General features: G+C 40.1%; 3 protein-coding genes across 3 annotated transcripts; 2 read left to right on the top strand and 1 right to left on the bottom strand. All coding sequences in view use genetic code 11, as the record gives it.

Moving 5' to 3' along the window:
* Positions 1-5,677: 5,677 nt before the first annotated feature.
* On the top strand, positions 5,678-7,889 carry EGR_05099 (Suppressor of lurcher protein; the record flags this gene model as incomplete). Its single annotated transcript, XM_024494348.1, has 4 exons — positions 5,678-5,804; positions 6,973-7,153; positions 7,505-7,740; positions 7,801-7,889. 4 exons carry the CDS (start codon positions 5,678-5,680, stop codon positions 7,887-7,889), a joined length of 633 nt encoding a protein of 210 aa, XP_024351297.1.
* A 3,524-nt stretch (positions 7,890-11,413) lies between these two features.
* Positions 11,414-12,473, top strand: EGR_05098 (putative ribosome biogenesis protein RLP24; the record flags this gene model as incomplete). The annotated part of the gene is made up of 5 exons (XM_024494347.1): positions 11,414-11,494; positions 11,527-11,684; positions 11,771-11,895; positions 11,931-12,078; positions 12,374-12,473. The coding sequence occupies 5 exons, from the start codon at positions 11,414-11,416 to the stop codon at positions 12,471-12,473; spliced, it is 612 nt and encodes a 203-aa protein (XP_024351296.1).
* A 797-nt stretch (positions 12,474-13,270) lies between these two features.
* Positions 13,271-14,430, bottom strand: EGR_05097 (RWD domain-containing protein 4A; the record flags this gene model as incomplete). The annotated part of the gene is made up of 4 exons (XM_024494346.1): positions 13,271-13,432; positions 13,468-13,770; positions 13,811-13,888; positions 14,407-14,430. 4 exons carry the CDS (start codon positions 14,428-14,430, stop codon positions 13,271-13,273), a joined length of 567 nt encoding a protein of 188 aa, XP_024351295.1.
* Between the last annotated feature and the right edge of the window lie 944 nt (positions 14,431-15,374).

Raw genomic sequence — 15,374 nt, 5'->3', positions numbered from 1 at the left:
GTAAAGCTATGTAAGATTACGTTTGTAGCATTTTTTGCATTTGGATTTCTATTGAGAAGAGCCACTCTACACTTTATCATTAGTAAGTAGTGAAGCGGGCGATGCCAAATTGGCGAAAGGTGATAAAACGAATTCCTGAGGAGCGAAACCTATAAACATAAAGATGAAATGATGACTTGGTAGGCTGGATTGAATAAGAAGTGTCTATTAACGGAGGATTTCGCCTTCATAGTAATATGTAAACAAGAAAACGGTCATTAGTGTTATTTACTCTTTGAATTTAAGTAGTAGACATGGCAGCGCAAGTATCCTGTCACCCCTACCCCCAAAGAAAAACATTTAAGTCGCAGCAAAATTGACCATGCGATCGTCCGTACATCTTGATTTAAAGTAACTATTACTGAAAAATTTCCCAAAATTTTTCTGCACTAAAATAATTATCTTGACTCTAACCAAGAAAGACGTTTGGGCTAATGATTGAAGGCAGCGGCTGGCGGCTTTCCAATGGAAGCGCAAATTGCCCCCCCTCAGAATGAATGTTAGAGGGGAAGCAGATTTATCATTAGCCTTATATCAAAGTTGACAACAAAGCTCGTGCCTTTAGCCAGATGTACCGAAACAAATGCTCGTGGCGATGATACATTAAGAGAATTCCAACTGATTCATGAATTTCCGAACGCTGTCAATGAGAATTCCATCAAATAGGCAAGAGACCTGGCAAAACAGCTCACTTCTTTGGGATAACCTACTAGGAGGGTGGATGCAAATCCTTCCGGTTGAGGTAGCCGCTTTGGCAGCGCCTTATGCACTTTAACATGGGCCTTCTGACCTGCATGATTTAGAAGAGGATAAGACCTTTATATTCACATGTATTCTAGCAATTGTCTTTATCTCTCCCTTAACTCGAAACACCTTAATTAGTATGACCGGGCCCACAGCATTGGGAGCTCATAGATGTCAATCATGAGGAAAGTCATGATTGACGTCAGTACAGAAGCCATTTCGAGGCAATAACCACACAAGTGAGGGATTTTATGAGATTTACTTTTAGCATGCCCAGTTAAACGATTTATGCGATGACTGGAGATTTGGTGGTCAAAGAATGATCACTTTTTAATAAAATTTACTGGTCGGATTGCGCACTTACAGAGATAATGAAAATTTTCATAACACCACTCATGTCAAACCGGGACTTTCGAAATTACAAAACCATAAGCTAATTTGGGAGGATTAGGAAGGACTGCAATTAGATTTCGACATGTCCTTCTGCTAAATCTGGACACTTTTGCCAGCATATGGCCTTGACTTTGGGATATTTATCCCTATGGATGAATAATTTCAGACGAGTCTGCTTCACTTAGCCATTAATGGTGATGGACTTTAGCGCTTTCACTGCAGAATTTTCGTTGAAGTCCCAAAATAAAGCGATCTATTTGCTATAGACGATCCAAAAGAATCTGGCTTTCCCAGTTAAGATATTTTTTTGGCACAGTGCAGCTAGAAGCTCTTCCGCAAGCTAAATTTTAAAATTTCCGAGATTTGCGGATGATTGTATTCTACTTTTCTAATAAAGGACCCATCTATTGTGAGATTCTGCTGCAGCTTAAGCATTTATCGAGCGCTGAGATGTTGAATGCTCACAGGAATGGCTGCCATAGATTTCGACTACTACGGTAACAATGAGCTCTCTCTTTCACGGCTGGGAGTCCCATACCTGTGCCGTACTGCAAGAGAAGTCTTTCATACGAGCAGATGTCCGCTGAATATTGCGTCTTGTAATGAATGACGTAAGATACGTACTTCAAGACTTTCGCTCTGCCCGCTTCTCAATACGTGCAGGCACTATCACTGCTGCCTTCCATCCAGATTAGGACTTCCAAGATTGGCCTGCTTTCAATATCCTACAGTGTTCTGCACCAGCACTTGTCACCACTTTTGTACAACGTTTTGCACTAACCTTTGAGACCTGTAGTCAAGTGAACACGCAAACTTTGTACTTCGGTGCCCATAACCTATGCTTTAAGGCTAGGTAGCTAAATAATGTAGCGCTCTGAGACCACTCTACAGGTAAGCGAAAAGATTGCCGCCAACGACAATTAATCGTTTAATCATTTATCTCGAGACGGAGAGGGCTGCGACGTCAAATAATTAAACCCATAACTGCAGACATGTCACCTACCGAAAGGGCAAAAACTCCTACACGTGGTAAATTAACTGACAATGGCAATTAAGGCGTGTTTAAGGTACACATTCCTCGTTATTACATCTTCAACTGTAAGCATTCTGTAAAATAAAACTTATAAAGTCCATTTTAGAAAAGTAAAATTCCTGATGCCCTACTTCGTCGGCAATTTAAGTAAAGACTCAAATTATATGTTTTTGAAAGGGGAGCTTTCTAGCTTTGGATTCACACACACACACCAAAACTAGATCTATGTTGAGTGTCCAATTTTAAAAGGTACGAGCAAAAAGCGGCGATTCCCCAGTATTGAAGACGTTTTCTTAGATCCCAGTCATACGACTAACAGCGCATAAGTAATTAAGTGAATTGGACAAAAGGCGACTTGAATTTCATTTACTGAAGTGCTGCTTCGTACTTCGGTAAAATCACTCCAGCGGAGGGCAGGAAGTCTTGGCGTTAATACACACCCACACGAACAAACTCCTACCTAATACAGTAGCAGTACGTTTCCAACAAGCCTCGAATTTTTGGTGGGCCGAGTACTGATAAACGTATGTGTAAGTGAAGAACGTCGATTTTGTTTGTAGTTTTGCGAATACATTTGGTGGCCTTCTTTCCTGTTCATTTTAACAACCACCCTATCTTCAGAAATCACTGAAGAAACTGCGTTTGCACGTCGAAGTAACGGCTTGTAACCGCTGCATGGAATAAACTTGGCTGTTAAGGAATCAGGAGTGGCGGGCATCACTCTTTAAATCTTTTACGCAAGTTTCCTGTGTTTTAAATAGCCGACAGCTCAACCAGATAAGTTGAGGTGTTTCAGGGACTGTTGAAAACAGCCCTTTTACTATGAAGTTTTTCCTGCTGGATCCTTTGATAGACCGCGGACAAAGCAACACAATATCGATACGATGGAGTCATCGATACCAGAAACGTCGTAACTGCGGAGGAAGAAGGGGAAGTTAAGTGCACAGATCGATGGTGCCGTCTGATACCATCTCCCTTTTAATGCTATCTTTCCCTAGCCACAAAAAATAAAGTCCCTTTCTATCCCTTCTGTTTGGGATCTAAACACAAATAACAATTATTTTCCCCATTAAAATTTTAGGAATATTGAAGTTATTTAGATTGAGACACATCCGTTGTAGGCTGTCTTTATGTAGACAAACCTCTAATTATCACTTCAACGCAAATAAGAGTAGACAGAATAACAAGAATATCAAAAAGTTGTTTTATTATCTCTCCGTGGAACTCACCTTCCACGCAGACTTGCGGGTAAGTGTTTATTTTTGAGTAGAAGTTAAAATTATCACCTCAGCGTCCCTTTTCTTCCATCCACTTTTTGATGCCCATCAAGGCCACAACAACTTTTTCCTTGGAGTGGAGGACAAGGTGGTAGAATTCAGTGACTGCTCAATAATATCCCTTGAAATTTACCCATCAGAACATTCAAAATGTTTTAAATTCGATGAAAAAATGTAGAACGGAAATAAATAAAGCATTGGACTAATGCTGCAGGTAGAGACAATGAAAAATCCGGGTTAAAAGAAGAAGCATTAGAAAAGAGAATCAAAATATAATTCTTTCAACTGCTAATTGAGTGCTCACTATTCTCTTTCTCTGCTAATTTCTTGACAAGAAGCAAATCTTGTAAGTAGAAGAAGGAAGAATGGAAAAATCCTGATACAGATTGAGCATTATTGTAATGAAAATATTCTCTTGGCAGTTTCTGAAGAGCAGTTGGGTAAAGGCTGAGACCGATCATGAGGTCTGGAGCAACTCATGTGCTTCTCAAATCAGACAATGTGAAGTGGAGATGAAAAGTATCCCGTTTCCGAAGATTACCAAGGTGAGTAAAGGCGCGCCACTGGGGAACGAAGGTTCCGAGTTCTGCCCACTCTAGTGTGAGCTTAAATTTCGTTAGGATCAAAGGGGTGTTGAGTTTTTATTTCGTAAGTGAATGATTGATATCACGTCTGCAATTGTTCCTCCTTTAACTGCCGTCCTATTCGTCATTTCGTTACTTTTGATTAGCATGTTCTACATTTAGGGAATGCTCTCCATAAAATTTAGATAAATAGCCGAGCCAGAAAGCAGTCAAATTTTGGGGGCTTAAACTCATGAATAGTGAGAACAGAAAATTTCTTGTCTAATGCCGTCCATGAAGCCGTAGTAAGCCATGCCATGATGGGAGGCTAGTTATCACCATGCAGAAGGATCGAGAGGCCCTAGGCGCAACCGGAAGACTAGACAGCTCAAACGGAAGTGCACATTATGGAGACCGAGGAGCTCGCCTAGTTAAATACTCATTCTAGACATACACCGTTCTGTTACAAATTAAAATCATGAATTCTTCTTTAGAATAAATTTGCTAGTTGAGGAGAACAATAAATACCCCCATCCAGAAAACACCCCTTTTATTGTCTTAAATTCATCCAAATTGATATAACAGGTTTTTTTGCAAAAAGATAACACAAGTTGATAAAACTATGCGTAGCACTTTGATAATATACTTAACTCTCCATTTTGGGCGCTTCTGTATTTTCGCTGGGCGGTATGGACCCTGGACCATGTCAGTAGACCCCAGCCCTCCTGAAAGCCTCAGCATTATCCCTCTTTTTGTCTCTGGGGAAGTCTCGGATCGCTTCAGACATGCCGTGCAGTTGTGGCGCTGGGCTCAAGAAAAAGAAAGTCGCGACGTCACTTATATGTGACTCGATTGTGAAAGGATGAATTAGGGTTATTAATGCATATGATACATTATTAGCATTCTAAAATTTAAAACAAACTTTTGCAATAATCGCTTTAAAATTAATGAGATTGTTAACGTTGCAAAAGGATTCCTTCACTCGCTTGATACTACAGAAGAATTTTGAGTACTCAACTGTAACCCTATTTAATGATTTACTAAAAATACTAAATAAGTAATTAATTCGATTTGCCAGAAACAGAGCCAAGTACAACATTTCCAAAGTAGTTGCAATAGAATTCTCTGAAATTCTTTAATCAATTTAGAAAGAGAACCTTTGACTTTGCGAAGAATTTTGTGCATCCGAGATTTGACAAAGTCAAAGGAAGATGTAAATACTGTTTGATTAGTAACCTTAAGCCTTGTCCCAAGACCAACCAAACAGCGAAACCCTGAACTCCAATCCACAGATGGTATTTTGATTTGAGCAATCAATTTACTTTGGTGCATTCCTCACTTCCTTAAGAGGTAAAGGAAAAGAAGTAAAACAGATAATTTATTGCCTAATGCATTAATGGTAGAGCGCACTTGAAAGCGCAAAATATCAAACAGTTGCGAATATACTTTCTAAGCTATTTAAACCTTGCTCTTGATAAACCCTCTGATTGGTCGGAGGCACAACAGCCAATGGGAGGGAGGAGGTACAAGTGCATCTCAAATGCACGGGGGCATGTCCACTGCAGGAAGTGACAAAGCCCTGACTATTTGATGAAGTAAATGGCGACCCCTAATTGCTCCTCCTTGAGATGATGCGTCGCCTAGGGACAGAAGACAAACTGATTACCTTCACTTTGCTGATTGCCTGCAGTCAGTCATCTTTAGGTCTTCGATCACCCCCAAGCATGGACCCCCTAGTAGTCATCCAGAATCCAAGTAAGTCGATATTCGTACTCCTATTGTCAATTCCACTTAGTAAAAATAAAAATGAAACATATGCATATTTATTAAATTGAACTGATATCATTCGTTTGACATGATATTTTCATAAAACCTGTTTCTGACAAAAGAAATTCAGTTCAAGCCCATAGCTATGATTTTATGCACTGATCAACTGTTAACAGCGCCTCTGGGAAAATGCCAATTTGCCATGGGAAAAAGCAGTCGTGAATTTGTTTCCGGCAGCGAGTCCACCACGAGACAAAGTCCCATATAAGCCTTTTCTAGAATGATGCGTCATAAAAAAGCCTTCTAGTAACTGTTAAAATTTCTTTACTAACTTGTTTGTTTGTGTGAGAAATCCAAATTCTAAAATGGAACTACATGCGTGATTGCAATCACAAATGCACTTATCGTATTTTCAAATCGAAGTAATCTAACGGATCACGAAAGTTTCCATTACCGACACTAGATTATAGTAAAATGTGTTCAGCTGTTGTTTCAGTTCAGGAATAATTTTGATTTTAAAATGTGACAAACTTGTGGACAAATGCCAGAATTTAGATAGGAAGTGCTTGCTCTAGCAATTTAATCAAGTGGCAGTAATGATGCTTGGTTTTACATGCACAAAGGAATATTTTTTGTACAAGATTAGGATGGCGGCATATATTGGGGATGGCCAATGTTTGACGTCTAATTCGGAATTACGGTCTCTTGATTTTATCCTTGTTTAAATGCTTCCGATTGCTATATTCTGTTGACCTTTTAGGACACTGCAGAGCATTTTCATAAAGGCGCGGAAGAGAGTAGAGGAAGGCATGAGAACAGTTTGCTTATCTGCAGGATAACCAGTTAATAAAATTATAAGAACTTCTAAGAAAACTCATTTTGGACCTGAAGATTGCCCCCAATTCTCGTGTATCTTGCTGTTTCATTTTGATATTAAATAAAGCATTTCCCTACTGCCTAGGAGTGCCTTAAAATTTTCCAATGGCAGCTTAACGTTGTTCACTGTCAGACGAACATTTTGGCTAGAAATACTAGAACATCTAAAAATCTTGAATTTGACAATCGTTCTGGCTATTTTGCTCAGCAAATTACATCCGCTTAAGGATAAAAATGCCATTCTTGAAATACCGGAATTACTTTTGACTGTCTGTTGTAGACTGTCGGTGCCACCTATTCTCGAGTGTAAAGCGACTTCATGGTGTCTTTAAATCTCCCAATTTCCCCTCCCCTTATCCTCCTCAAACAGATTGCATTATCTACCTATTTCAAGGACTTCCATTCCAAATTGTACAGCTCACCTTCCTAACTCTTGACCTAAGTCCACCTCGAATAGACATGTAAGTTTCACTTCTCTATAGTGTTTTGAAGGTAGATCACAAAATTTCTTAAAAACCCTTTTAATTATATACATGCAGTTCTCAGTGACGTGGAAATTGGCATAAGCAGCCCGCAGTAACGTAAATCATAAAGAGGGTGGTTTGACACTCGGCAAGTCTGTCGTAAATAATTCAGCAGCAATTGGTCAACAACATTTCGTTGACGAACAGCTTTAACTCAGAAAAAATTCAAAACTTTGCATGAAATATTAATGCAAGTTTTTGACTTCAAACTTCTCCAAATTTATTTATCCAGAAGAATAGCATAGAGATTTCGAAAGACTTTAGACATTTCTCCCTTACTTTTTGCAGATGTTTTGACTATGTCGCAGTGCTGCACAACGATCGGACCCGATTAGTGGATAGAGAAGTTGCCGATTCAGACCCACCACCAGTTCTTTGCGGAACACTGACAATGCAAAAGAAGAGGACCTTCTTTTCGGAAAGTAACTCGTTAGCTCTTGTTTTCCACTCCACCACTCGTGCTCCCTTTGAGCAGTCGACACACATGTCGGGATTTCAGGGAAATTTTCTATTTTTAAATTCAAGTAAGCTACAATTGTCACCCTGCCAAAACTGTGCATTATGCCCTCTTTAAATGTATGCAGCCACCTGCTGCTCCAGCAACAACGAGAACTTGTTTATGAATCGGTGGCGGAACATTAATGCTACCCGATTTGGCCTTTTAAATGATTAATACCTAACACTCTAATAAGTCAGGCAAAGTTCTAGCATAAAACGAGTCGCGCAAAGAAGCTAGCACTTTTTCATAAATTGAAAACTTTTGTGCAGTCTATCCAAACTGGGTCCCGGTATTGTCCCACCCTTCCTCTATTTGACTGAGATTACCAAGTCATAAAAAGTAGTGTTTACAGGGAAATTTTCGAGGCCTTAAATTTATTCCAACGTTAATGAAGAGGAAATTTTGCCCTCTGGGTTAAGGAATGAATAACTTACTCGAAGTCAGTGAATATGTCGAAAGATGAGAATCTGAATTCACTGACGTTTGGCTATTAAAGAGGTAAATTTTGTGAGCAGGGCATAAGACGAATGGAATTTCATTTGTCTTCTGTGGTCGTTGTCATTTCACTTTGATTTATGTTGAGAGACAAAAGCTTGTCTCGATAAAATTTGATAGCCCTCTAAAAGATGCCACCATATTGTAAAGAAACGGGCGCATAGGTGAGTGGAGGAAGGGACATAATCAAGTCAAAATCATGTGGTCGAAGGGAAGCGTCTGCCAAGCTTCTGGCTATTCCTGCCAGAGTGCCAGGAGTGTAAGGGATTTTTCACATATAAACTTCCTTCTTTTTGGACTGACCAGGGGCGTGAATTGGCAGCGAATTTAGCTAGGCCTCTCGCAGTTGAACTGGGAGAGGCTCCCAAAGCCAAAAATCTTATTATCAGACCCTGCAGTCCGGACTTTCTCCGTTAGTCAGTTGTAACTCATATTTCAGTGTGCCTTGAGGCCTCACTTATCCATTAATTCTCTTGTGCAATATAGGAGAACTGAATTTTTCTTAGATATGGATGGACGGATAGTTCGGTGCATCAAAATCGTTTTAATTTGAATGGCCCTTGTATTTATTTTGGCAGCTTGAAAGTTAGGGAATACAGACATGTCAAACACCTTCATACCGGCAGTGCATTGAACTTTTTATGTCCAGAAAAGTAAGTAATAATAGGCGTTGGTTTGATATTTGCTGACAAGCAAACTTAATTGCGCCTCTACTTGGTCTGCGCCGGTAGTCCCTTTGCTTGGCAGTATGGCCGAAAAGGGAACTCTTCTCCATTGGAAAGACGAGATGTTTAGTTAAAACCCACGGTTGGTGCCATAGTGGACAATCCGATAGAACATCATCCATTCTTTTTTCAGCGTTGGTGGTATTCAAAAGCACTACATTATTGTTTTCTGTCAAATTTGGCATCAGTTCTTGGTAAAAGTTTCAACTTTACCAAACCCATAGTTTAGATTTCCGGTAGATCCAAATGGCCTTATCATTACTACAGGTCACAAAACGTTAACCTTTATAAGGTTGCAAGTCGTCATTTGCACTCATCAAATCCGTTTATCCCTTACAGATGAAAAATGAGGTAGGCTAGATGGCATGGTAGATGGCCGCAAATTCATAAATTCTGCTAATGTATCAAAACTTTTGCATTCCGGTGGAGTATGCCAACCACAGTAATTATTTTAACAGTTTTTAACAGGAAAATATACCGCTGGACCTCTTACACGAAAAGTGGAAAACGGTGCACCACTTTATTCCGCCATAGCTCACTAGATTTGTAGCTATATTTTCCATATGAGGGGCTATTTTCTAAATGTCGTATTCTTTTTCCACCAAAAAATGAGCACTTTTCGTGACAAGGTTAAATAAGAGCAGTTGAAAAAACACGACTTGTCAAAAAACCTTGCCAAATCCATTGCTTACTAGCCAGTTGCAAAAGACAAGGCGAATAAAATCTTTGCGCTCTACACGATGTAAGGTTTTGGGCATTCGGTTCGTGCCTCCATATAAAGTCTTCCCCAGAGGCCGTTAAATTCTGCCTTCTCTTTCGGGAAAATTGCTACACTTTGAGAAAAGTTAGAACGAGAAATTTCGGCGGCACCTAAAATCAACGAGCTCTACAAATACTTTCACTTTATCATTTTACTAGCAGTGGGAACCCAAGAAATACCTCGAAAATAAGCCATTAATCGGATTGTATGGCTTACTTCGAAATCATGCAATAGTAGTTGCAAAATTTATTGCAATTAAAGCACCTCGACGGACACCCAATATGCCTTTCAACAAATAATGCTGTGATAAGAGATAGTGAATACCTACGCTTAGTTCACATAGAAGGAAGCCTAGGTGGGATTATGCGAGGTAGTTGGCGACACAGATGATGAAACCACTAGCGCTTTTATCAACAAGTCCCACATTTTTAACAAGGAACTACCTTACTGAGATTAAATTATAGAATGCAGAAGGAAAGTGTTTTCGAATAAATACACCAAATCCTTGCTTTTGACCTAATTACTGCAGCAAGCAATAACAGCTTGGCACAACGCTTTTAGCTTGAAAACCATTAATTGTAAATCTAAAATTTATATCAGTATTAACATGAAATTATCTATGCATGAAACTCATTAGTCCGAAGGCAAGGTACCGGGTATCCATTCAAAAGGTTTGTTAACCATTAACGTGGATTCCCAAAACGTTGCCACTAAGAGCTATCTAGATAGGATATGCACACCATCATCTTTTAAAGATAGAGCAGCATGAGCGGTAAAGCTATTGGCTTACATAAAAGCAAAGGCAGAAAATTACTTCATTTCAAGGATTTACCTGCATGTAAACAAAATTGTCTATGTCGCACTTTAGCCACACCCGTAGCTATGTGGTGCTGTGAGTGCTTGTTTAACCCTGCGTTCAACTGTGCGGATAATTAAGTTCAGCACATTTTGCATCCGCTCAGGAGTATAGTATATGTATCACGCCGGTGATCTCAGTTTTCTGTACTTCAGCAATACCCATTTCTCCACACCAGCGTCAGGTAGGACTGGAGGGTGGTACAGCTCCCTAATCCTTTTATACGCTAACAATAAACTATTTCTCATACTAGTAGGCCAAATTGTGCTCTTATAAGTCTATCAAAGAGTAGTTGAGGTTTAAAGACGCTGTTTGAAATTTAATAATTGGCAGTATTTACAACTGCTCTTTCTTGCAGGAGCCAAAAGTTTAAAACAAACAAATTGCTATTTGTATACGGAAACAAGGATAAATGGAAAGTTTTTTGCATTTGCCACCAAAATATTCAGATTTGTTTATAAGGAAACCTCGGGAAGATATTGCGTACCACTTGAAGTTGATGTCATAGAAATGAAGCACTTTTGAAAAATAAAGCAAGCTGCAGGTTAAATAGTTAGACTTGTCTGCCCAAATAAATAGAGTAAGCTGTCACTGTAAGCTGGTCAAGCGTAAAGACGGCCTTAAATGAACGATGACTAATTTGTTGCTCGTTTTCTGCCAGTAATGGCACTAATTCAGTTTGTAATACGTAGTCTAGTAATTCTGTGGGGCCTTTTATTTATATACCTGATCAGCTAACCCAAATTTATTTATCTTTTACGGGCTTATGTTTGAATGAATCCTCCAACCCAAGTTATGATTGGCTAATCCTCCCTCTAACGGTGCGCTCCTAGCCAGAGTTGGACCGTGTTAGTTTTACAACATGCGTATCTATCGCTGTTGGTTCTGTTCTAGTCCCATTTATCCGGGTCATGGAATAATGTTTGTTCGAAACGACTGCAAAGTAATGTTTAGAAGTTGTATAGACGCTTTTAGGAGTTTCGATTCTGCCGCGGCAAATGCCACAAGGCTTTTAAGAGAAAGAGAGCACCACGAAAGACAAAGTGGACTAAAACCTATAGAAAATTTGCCAAAAAGGACCTTAGCGATGACTTTGCTCAGACTTTTGAAAGGAAGAGGAATGTCATTCAGAAGTATAGTCGCGAGAATTTAGTTACAACATGTATGTTGATATTCAAAAGAAGAACTTATTCCTAGTAAATGCAATAAAAACTATTAGTCATATCAAAGAAAAGCGTGAAAAGCTGTTTCTTACTAAAAGGCTCAAGAAAGGTATCGAATTACGCAAGAAAGAGGATGTCAAATTGGTCGAAACGCAAATGCACCTTATTAGAGCCCCCAATGGTGAGTTGATTCTAATTAAGCTTACCCTGCTTCAGCAAGGGAATCTGAAACAGCTGAGAGTAAGCAGGAAGACTCTGTCGAGCAGATGGACATCGAGATGGAAGATATGGAAAACAAAATGGAGAGGGAATCGCTCCCATCCACTTCCAAACGTGTGGTTAGGAGGAGATTGCTGGTCAAAAAGTAACATTGTCCATTTCTTGTACAGATATCTTCCCAGTGTCGTGTTTTTCTTTCTGCTGTATAAAGCCCTACCTAGTTTATTCTTTCGCTGCATAAGGTCGGTCACTGGAACTGCGGCTCCTTTCCCCTTACTACGTAGAAGAAATCCCCTTAACATTTTTAGGCCTGATTACTCATTGTTGCTATAAAACAGCTCAGCTTGTTAGAAATAGCGCCCACGTTCTTGACTAATTCTCTGCATAAATTTGGGTCTCTATTGAGGGCTTTCATCCCACCCACCACTAGCTCTACGCAGTTGGACTCGCCTCAGTGACGGTGTTGATTCCTTCCATGGGCCCCTCACAATGTACAGGTTGAACTTGGTGGTGCCCTTTACTCCGCCCACGCAAGATTAAGCATTTGAAGAGTTGGCATGTTTACTTCTGCTTGCATCATTGGGAGACTAATGGGCGACTGGCTCCATGGGGATTTCGTCGATTCGCACCTCTAGCTGGCATGATCGAATTCTTCCAAACATAAACCCCTCCGTGTCCTACACTCTTGTACCCAGCCAATCTTTACCGTATTTTGGTAAGACATCCAGCTTTAGGTGTCGATGAATGTCCACTAGTTTGACCTATGGCTGCCGTGTCGCTGGTAAACGACTTTGATTTCCTAGTTGATTATTTTTGTCTCATAGCATTCGTTTCCGTCATTTATGAGGAAGCATCCACCTGCGAGGTGCTACACTTACCGACTTTTCGATAATCAGTAATGGAAGTGAAGATTCACAAAACCGATTTGTCTTCGAAGCAGGATCCGCACGTAAATTGCAAATTCCCGAGAGAGCTCTGCGTGCCTAGCGAGAGCCGTTAAGAGCATGGTAGACCATGTCGTTGGTGAATGATTATCTTTCTGTACGGAGGACAGGCCAATTATATCGTGAACACGTTTTCGTCGGTACAAGTCCAGGACTCGGTTTGATAATGGCTTTGTGAAACATTGGGCCTAGTTTTCTAGCCATTGACTATCAGAAATAGAAATATGTTCTTGGGGATGCTTAAACACGTACTTTAAAGGTGTCGCGCTCGAATTTATCCTACTCTGGTTTCTGATCATCTGCATCTATTTTTGCATACTCGGAGGTACCCCTACTCAGAAAATTACTCAAAGCGTCAATGAAAGCACAGAGCATTTATGAAAACAACCAGATTTAAGCCGTAGGATTTGCCTGAGTACCAGTCTGCCTCAGGTGTTTGATAACGTCAACCCAATTCCATCCTCTCGGCAAATTTCCTGTCTCGTCCAATCGACTCAACTGCTTCCTTTTCTGTGCCTTCGTCAGAACCTCCTTCTCCACTGTTGCCCTCTTGACCTAATAAAGGCATCGGAAGTTAACTCCCAACCAACCATCGCTTCCTCCGTCTCTGCCTGCTTTATACTTGAATCAGTATTACGTTTTTTGAACTCCTTTAACTGCTTTGCGTACTCCTCTATGTTGTCTCGCAAATGTTCGATAAGAGTGAATGTCAGAGGTTCTCCGCTATTCTCCAATGCCAGTTCATTCAGCTCCTTGATGATGGAATCTCTCATGGATTGGGGAACGTGATGATTACAAAACTCGTCCAAATCCACGACTGGGGGAGTGAAAGGGTAGCCTTTGGGCCATGTGATGTTGACGACAAAAGATCCAAGAGTGCCAGGAGTGCCTAGCTGCGTTTGGTGATTCGTAGAAGGTTGGGATTACGATTACCCTAAACTGGATTTTGTAGTCGTCTGAGATACTCAACTCATCAAGAGTGTAGATTGACTCGAGAACGGCTTTTTCCTCCTAAAATAATGACAAGTTGTGATAGTCACATAGTAGATATTCCCGCTAAAATTAGAACTGAGGAGGTCACCAAAACCATTTTCCGATGGTTCATCAATGATAGCAATAATAATGATAAGAGTGGGATGTATCATATGGGGTTTGTACATTTTAGGGTACTGAAAGAAATCATTGAATTAGAACTTAATGACTTGGTGGTTGAGTAGAAATGTTCATTTGACACATCCAGTAGGAGTAAGCATTTGAGTGCTAAAAACTGCCAAGAGCCATACAAAGTTTCCAGTCTGTAAATAGCCCGCTTCCTTTTCCAAAAATACTATGGATAATCTTTGCTTAGAACAGGAAAAAAATACACAGGATGGGGTCTCACTTGCAAGGGGAACATGAAGTAATGGCGCTATAGGCTAAACCAACAGAAAATATATCTTGTGGGAAGAGGAAACACAGTCACATGCCATACACTAGGCGCTAACTCGTAGAAAACCAAAACTGTAAATATAGAGGGGTGAAAAACGCACCGCCCGGGGACTAGGTAGATCCATACTAACAATAAGTGATAGCTCCAAGGTGACACCCAAAGGCAATTAGCTATTATTTGGACTATGACTTGTGTTATAATTGACAACAAATTTTCTAAAAAGCCCTACAGAGTAGATAAACACCAATAGTAAATGATTAACTTAATGCAGCTGCAGGGAAAAGTATGCTCAAACATAGCAACTCAAATGCAGTGTTAAACAAAATATAGGTAAAGATGTATATGGGGATAATGAAGAATGCTCATGATAATCCCCAACAGGATAAAAGGAAACAGGTTGCTAGGTACAGTTACCGCAATACTTAAAATGTTTGGTACTATTTTAAGAGTGAGGAGGCGGGCATACGAGTTGAACTTCCTGACTGAGGCGTCATCGCGCTGCAGCCCAGAGAGTGGTTCTGTGTCCACACCCCCTGAACTTGTACTTGCTTCAGCCAATTACTTATCCTAATAAACCTGTCGAAGTCAAATCAACCTGGGTGTTCTAAGACTGTGGGGGAGGAGGAGGTCTACGAGCCTCGTCCTGCAGTTATGGTGCGTAGTTAAGGCTCAAAATAATCTTAACAGACATTTGAAGTAAAATAGAGGAATATCTAGCGGTGCATTATAATGTCCTTCGAGTTAGGGCTAAACGGAAGGAATAAGGAGGAATACAGACATTTTGCACAAAATTCCCCATTCCTTAGAAATCACTGGCAAGTAATATCGCATCGCAAAGGTTATATTTTCTGAATATTCTTATAACTTAATTGTATCCTATGTTGATAAATTTGCAGGCCAAATATATCATAGTTCATAGTTTAAACCGACTCCCTTATGAGGCTTGGGCAGCGCGTTTTCACTTAGTCGAGGTTGGTTTTCTGCTTTGTGCAGTCGTTCGCTCTAGTCTCCCCTTGGAATCCTTCGTAAGTTTTGTGCGGAACTTTTGTATTTCATAAGTGATGTGAC

The sequence above is a fragment of the Echinococcus granulosus genome (assembly GCF_000524195.1).
Source record: "Echinococcus granulosus chromosome Unknown EG_S00035, whole genome shotgun sequence".
NCBI lineage: Eukaryota > Metazoa > Platyhelminthes > Cestoda > Cyclophyllidea > Taeniidae > Echinococcus > Echinococcus granulosus.
Note: the sequence above shows the minus strand (reverse complement) of the source record. Positions and strands in the feature narration are given on the sequence as shown.